The sequence below is a fragment of the Terrapene carolina genome, unplaced genomic scaffold, assembly GCF_002925995.2.
Source record: "Terrapene carolina triunguis isolate 2854851 unplaced genomic scaffold, T_m_triunguis-2.0 Scaffold500, whole genome shotgun sequence".
NCBI lineage: Eukaryota > Metazoa > Chordata > Testudines > Emydidae > Terrapene > Terrapene triunguis.
Window position 1 is genome coordinate 53314 of NW_020664851.1, and position 6854 is coordinate 60167.

Here is a 6854-nt window from a genome sequence, read left to right on the forward strand (position 1 = left end):
CTGGGTAGAGGTCACGCACTTCCCGTATCCTTCCATCCTGTATCCCTCCGCCCCCACAAAGAGCCCCCTAGTGGGACGTCACCGGCATCCTTCCATCTTGTGGGCCCCACCAGAGCGGGGGGGTACCTGGTGGGGGGCAGTGCGGACGAGTCCCCAGAGGGCAGCACAGGCCCCATGTTAGGGGGATGTGGGGGAGTGGTGTAGTTCCTATGGGGCCCTGGTTGGGGGTCGCGCTGTGGACTGGGTGCGGGGGGAGTGGGAGCCCCGTGGAGGGTGGGGGCTCCCCTGGCTGGGCATGTGGCGCAGTCTAGTGCCCCCCCTCACCCATCTCTGCCCCCCGCCCCGCAGGTGAAGGAGCTGCTGGGGGCCAAGCTGCCCGGCTGGCAGCAGTCCTGCGTCCAGCCCACCCGCCTGCCCGACCGCGCTCTGGCCCTGGTGAAGCAGACGGCCAACAGCCCTGCCGTGCCCGCCATCTCCGACCCGCTGCCCGCCCCCCAGCCCCTGGAGGTGCCCCCCGAGCTGGCACCCCTGCTGGGGGGCGGGGGGCTGGCCCTCAACCACGTATGTCTCTGCCCACGGGGGATCGGGAGGGGCGCCATTGCCAGAGGGTGGGGCCCCTCGGGAGAGACCCGGACTCCTGGGTCCCCTTCCCGACAGGGATGGTGACTTGGGCACTACGGGAGAGGGGTAGGGTCCCCCTGGCACTGACCCGGACTCCTGGGTCCAATCCCGAAGGGCAGAGCCCCTGGAACGGCGACTCAGACACCTGGGTCTATTTTCCAAGGGCAGAGCCCCTGGGAGGGTGACCCGGACACCTGGGTCCCCAAACCCAACTGGGAGGGTGACGCTGATCCCCAGTGAGCAGAGCCCCTCCCCCCTGCCCCCCATCTCTCCCTCTGCAGCGCGTCTCACTGCAGGAAGCGACTCTGCTCCCCAACGGCGATTCTCACCGCACCCGGGGCTCCCGTGACCTGGGGCACCCGCCCGCCAGCGAGCCCCTCACCGTCCCGCTAGGCCTGCCGGCCCCGCAGCCCGCACCAGCCACGCAGAGCCCCCCTCCGCCCAGGGCCAGCGATGGCTACTCCTGTACCCTGCCCATCCCCCGCAAAGCCTCCGCGGAGACCCGCCTCGCCACGCTCAGTAAGTGCCCGCCGGTGCCCCTCGCTCCCGACCCGCAGCCCCTGCTAGCCCAGCCCTGGCCTCCCCCCAGCCCTGCCGGTGCCCCTCACTCCCGACCCGCAGCCCCTGCAAGCCCAGCCCTGGGCTCCCCCCAGCCCTGCCGGTGCCCCTCACTCCCAACCCGCAGCCCCTGCTAGCCCAGCCCTGGGCTCCCCCCAGCCCTGCCGGTGCCCCTCACTCCCGACCCGCAGCCCCCTGCTCGCCCAGCCCTGGGCTCCCCCCAGCCCTGCCGGTGCCCCTCGCTCCCGACCTGCAGGCCCTGCTAGCCCGGCCCTGGTCTGTGCTGGCCAGCTCCGACATGTTTGCTGCTGGAGCTGAGCCTGACTGGCTCGTCCCACGTGTGACCCCAGATGGGGGCGTCCCAGCCCTCACTACTTTCCAGCCTCCCTGGCACATGATACAGGCTCTGTGGGGGAGTTGTTGGGGGGGGAGGGTGACCCCATTCTGGGGGGAAGCTGCCCCCCCCCCCCCCCCCCAGGTCTGGGCAACTTGCCCAGCCTAAGCCAATTAAGAGTCCAGCGCTGAGCGGCTTGTTCTGATTTCGTATCCTGGACTGACCCGGCCGGGGCTGGGACGGGATTGGGGGGTGGGGTTCTGCGGGTTCCTGGCCAGTCACACAGAAACCCCCCCCCCGAGATCTCTCCCCCCCAATCCAGCTTTTATCTCTACCCCTGGTTCCCCTCCTCTGAGCTCCCCCAGGCCCTCTCGTGTGTACCCCCGGGACACCCCAAGGCCCCCCGATGCCCTCCTCTAAGACCCCCCCACATATCCCCTGTGTGCCCCTTTCTCAGTCTCTTGGCCCCTTTCCAGGGGCAGGAAGGGGGGGCAATCCCCAGCCTGACTCTCCCTTCTCTCCCCCCTGCCCCCAGCAGAGAACAGGACCCTGCCGCGGGTCGGGGCGCTGGCCGAGCGGCGCCGGGTCCAGGCCGTGTTCTCCCACGCAGCCGGCGAGAGCAGCACCCTGCTCAACTTCCAGGAAGGCGACGTCATCGCGCTGCTGGTGGCCGAGGCCCGGGACGGCTGGCACTACGGGGAGAATGAGGCCACGTGCATGTGAGCCCCTGCCGCCTGCGCTAACCACTAGACCCCCCTCCTCTCCCACAGCTGGGAGAGAACCCAGGAGTCCTGGCTCCCACCCCCCATCCTCTCCTCTCCTCCCCTCCCCTTCCACAGCCAGGGAGAGAACCCTGGACTCCTGGCTCCCAGCCCCCACTCCGCTCCCTTCCCCTCCCACAGCCGGGGAGAGAACCCAGGAGTCCTGGCTCCCGTCCCCCCTCCCCTTCCCTCCCCCAGCCGGGGAGAGAACCCAGGAGTCCTGGCTCTCAGCCCCCCTCCCCCACTAGACCCCCCCCTCCCCTCTCAGAGCTGAGCATGATGGATCCGGGCTCCTGGGTTCCAAGTCCCCGGTCCAGATCTGGGTCCCGGCGGGGCCCTCGCTGGGCTCTGTGGGGCTGTGAACTCAGCCGCCCCCTGGGAGGAGGGTCCGGGCGTGTCTCCATCCTGCCTGACCTCTGGTCCCCCCACCCCCAGGAAAGGCTGGTTCCCCTTCTCGTACACCCGGCCCGTCCCCCCTGCCGAGACCCCCGAGAAACCCCACGGCAGGTGAGCTGGGGGCTGGGCGTGCCCCGTGGTGGGAGGGGGGAGGAGGAATAGGGGGTGACAGATGGAGGAGGCAGGGCTGGGACTGGGGGGGGCAGGGGCCTGGGAGAGGATGGGGGGGCCAGGCAGTGGTACTGAGTTGGGGGGAAGGGGTGGGGGGATGGGGCAAGGTAGAGGGAAGGGAGCAGAGCGGGATGGGGGGGTGCTGAGCTGGTGGCAGGATGCGGGGCACAGAGAGGGGGAGATTGGGGCCAGGGTGGGGGGAGTATGGGGGGCACTGTGTAGCTCCAGGGCCTCATTTTAACCCCATCTCTCTCCCCCCCCCGCAGTTTTCCCCTGAGCAAACTCAACAGCAGCAGCACGGGGACCCTGGACAAAGTGGGGTGTGTGGCCCCCAGCCCGGAGGGGGGTCACGGGGGGGCCACCTTGCGCTACGCCCCCTCCCCCCGCTCCAGCACCTTCCGCCAGCGCCCCTATAGCATGATGAACCCCGACCTGTCACAGGTGAGTTGGGGGAGGAGCTTCCAGGCGAGCGCCCCCCCACTGGCTGGATCCTGGGGTCCCTCGGCTCTTCTCGGGGCACAGCTCCTCCCCCCCCCGTCTCTCCTCCTGAGGCCTGGAGCCTGCTGCCCAGCCCTGGGCGCGCCCCGACCCTCGAGACTCCCCACCCACCCCCCGGCACTCAGCCACGCCTCCAGGGTGCTAGCCCAGCCGGGGGGCCCGTAGCCTCGGGAGCCGTTCCATTGCAATGGCCGGGCACTTCACGTCGATGACCCTCCGTTGGTGGCGCTTTGCCTGCCCACCCCTGGGGTGCCAGGCTGGCCGGGGGCACAGGGGGCCGGCAGCATGGCACGGAGACAGGGAGCGAATTGGTCGGTTGTCCAGCGCCCCCAAATTACCACCAAGGGGGCCCCACTGAGGAACCCCCCACCCCGTCCTCCTGCAATCCCCACCACCAGCTGCCACCTGGGGGCAAGTGTGGGCATTGCAGGGCCAGCCTGGTGATCGCCACGTGCCCCCCCCCCCCCCCCCCGGTCCACCCTCCGGCCTAATGTGATTCTCTCCTTCCTCTTCCCAGTTAGCGAACGAATTTGGGAGCCCCCTGAACTCCTCCCCGTCCAGGTGAGAGCAGCGAGGTCCGCGCCCTGGGGCCCCCACCCCGGGGCTCTAAACCTAGGATTCTCCCCCCTCAATGGCCCTAGTGCCACATTCACCCCCACAAACCCCCCACCCATCAGGATAACCTCCTCCCCCGGGCACTAGCACCCAGATTTATGTCCCCCCCCCTTCAGCTCCCACTGAGGCCCCATGACCCGTGCCCTCTCTCTCCCCCCGCCAGGTCTAACCCCTTCGCTCACGTCAGGCTGAAGCGGACGGTGACCAACGACCGCTCGGCCCCGCTGATCCAGTGAGGCCCCGGGCGCCCGCCGATCGCCCCCCGGGGGAGAGATGCCAGGAGCCCCCCCGCTCGGGAAGGACTGGGGAACTGGCGGGGGGCCTCCCCCCCCCATGCAGCCCGCGGCTCCCTCTAGTGGCTGCTTTGCAGAAGAGCATCCCAACAGCCGGGCTCGGGCCGTATCACGCAGCGGGAGGGTTCGGGGTTCGAATCCCGCCGACGATGCCTGGAGTGGGGGGAACAGGAATGGAGCTGGGCCCCGGGGAGCCACAGGGTGGGGGAAGGGAGGGGGAGAGGCTGCCCCCCGAGATAGAAATGCCTCCTGAGGGCTCTGCTATGGGTTACGTGTGTATCTGTCCGTTCCCCCTTGCACCCCTCTGTCATCCCCCTACACACATCCATCCCCTCTGCACTCTTCTGTCTGCCCCCATGCCCCCCTCTATCCGTCTGTCCTGTGCACACATCCGTCCCCCTGCCCACCCCTCTACCCATCGGTCCCAGCTCCCCCAGGGGGGCTGCTACGCCCTAGCTTTTCACCAGGTCTTCGGAGGAGCCTGAGGCCCCGCCCTTCCCCCCTGGGCTCCAGCCCCCCTGCTTCCCCCTGGGAGCTCTGCCCAGCCGACCCACCAGAGCCAGCCGCCTGGGGGAGCCCCTCACCCCCTGGTAGCGCTGCCTAGATGTGGGGAGCCCAGAGGTTCGCCATCCACCACTGCCTCGGGCCATTGTCCCTGCTGGGTTCCCGGCCGGAGGGTCCCCTCCTCAGGGGGGTGAATTGCCCCGCGGCAGGTGGCATGTAACCGGGGCAGGTGGCTAACAGGAGGCCGGTTTTTAAGCCCGGCTTCCGTGCCAGGCCAACGGGGTGAAACTCGAGGGCAGAGCAGAAGGCGCCCAGAGGTGGGTGAAGGCGGGTCGGTGGGGAAGGGAAATCCCTGTCTCGCCCAGCGGCTGGAATCCGAGGGGGCAACCGACGTGTGGCCAAGGGGGTGGGTGGGTCTAGCGTCCTTGAACAAGGCTCTGAAGCAAAGCCGGCCGGGCCCAGGGGGAAGGGGGTGGTTAAAAGACAGGGGACAAAGGGGAAAGGGGCAGTTTTCAGACCGGAGAGCGGTAGATGGGGGGGCCCCCAGGGTCTGGGCTGGGCAGCGTACTCAGAAAGGCAAACGGGGCGAACGCTGAGCAAACACTTGCAGACGAGACAAACTGACTCCGGCTCGTTAAGTCCAAAGCGCCCGGCGAAGAGCCCCCAAAAGATCTCACCGAACAGGGGGACTGGGCCATGAAACGTGGGGTTGAGAAACGTGACGCTGGAAACCGTCATCCCAGCCGGACCTACGCCAGGAAGGGATCTAGATGAGCAGGTACCACCCGAGACCGAGATGGCGGAGTCGGGATCGTTCGCTGCAAACGGCAGGTAACAGGAGGTTAGGAAACGGGGGGAGAATCGGACAGACGACACCCTAGTGCCGCTATATCAACCCAGGGCGCGCCCACCCCTTGAGTACGGCGGGCGGTTCGGGTCGCTCCAGCTCCAAACAGATCTGTTGGCGTTGGGAAAGGTGTGGAGAAGGTCAGAGAAATGATGCGGGGGTGGAACAGCTTCTGGCTGAGGAGAGACGAAAAGGACGGGCACCGTTCAGAGACGGCGAAGGGGGATGTGAGAGAGGGCTGTGAAATCGGGACGGGGATGGAGACGGGGAACGGGGAAGTGCAAGTTACCCCTTCACGTGAGGTGAGAACCAGGGCTCAGCCGATGAAACGAAAACAAACCGACGGCAGCACCGTCAACCTGGGGAACTCCCTGCCGGGGGATGCTGGGAAGGGCGAAAGTCGAACGGGGTTCGAGAGTGAGTCCAGCACTGGTGGTCACGGGGGCAACCCAGGCTCTGGGTGTCCCTAAACCTCTGCCTGCCCGAAGCCAGGAGCGGCCGATGGGGGCGCTCACGCGACAGTCGCCCTGTTCTGTTCATTCTCCGTGATGCAGCGGGCCCCGGACACTGGCGGCAACAAGCCACTGGGCCGGCGGGACCCTTGGTTGGCCCCAGCGCGACTGTTCTTCCCTGGTCCTCAGGGGCCCGTTGGCTGTGTGGTTCCTCCGTCAATCAGGGTCGCTTCCAGCTGCCCCTTTAACACCCTGTTCACCCAACCCGCCGCGGTCCATGGCCCCACCCTCATGGCACCAGCTCTGTCCCGAGAGCAGCTTTGTAACCCTTCAGCCCCCACAGGGGAGCCGCGCAAAGCACAGAGGGAAACTGAGGCAAACATGGGCCTCAAAAATATTACAGCAAATTTCCACTTCCTCATGCCATCCATCAATACGATTTTAGGTATGCGTCCATCCATCCCTCCACATCCCCTCTATCCATCCATCCATCCCCCAACCCCTGTATCTATCCATCCATCTTCCCCCCCCTCCCCCCTCCATCCATCCCCCAAGCCCTGTATCTATCCATCCATCTTCCCCCCCCGTACACCCTCTATCCATCCATCCCCCAAGCCCTGTATCTATCCATCCATCTTCCCCCTGTACCCCCTCTATCCATCCCCCAACCCCTCTGTCTATCCATCTGTTCATCCCCTGCCCCTCTATCTATCCATCTCCCCCCCCACACCCCCTCTATCCATCCATCCCCCCACACCTCGTATCTATCCATTTGTCCATCCCCTGCCCCTCTATCCATCCATC

The 6854-nt window shown here is 67.2% G+C and overlaps 1 protein-coding gene across 1 annotated transcript; it reads left to right on the forward strand.

The window, feature by feature from the left end:
* Nucleotides 1-185: 185 nt before the first annotated feature.
* On the forward strand, nt 186-6574 carry LOC112124520 (brain-specific angiogenesis inhibitor 1-associated protein 2-like). Its single transcript, XM_026658688.1, has 8 exons — nt 186-200; nt 349-561; nt 903-1140; nt 2049-2232; nt 2710-2781; nt 3108-3282; nt 3857-3900; nt 4118-6574. Exons 1-8 carry the CDS (start codon nt 186-188, stop codon nt 4188-4190), a joined length of 1014 nt encoding a protein of 337 aa, XP_026514473.1. The 3' UTR covers nt 4191-6574.
* Nucleotides 6575-6854: the final 280 nt, after the last annotated feature.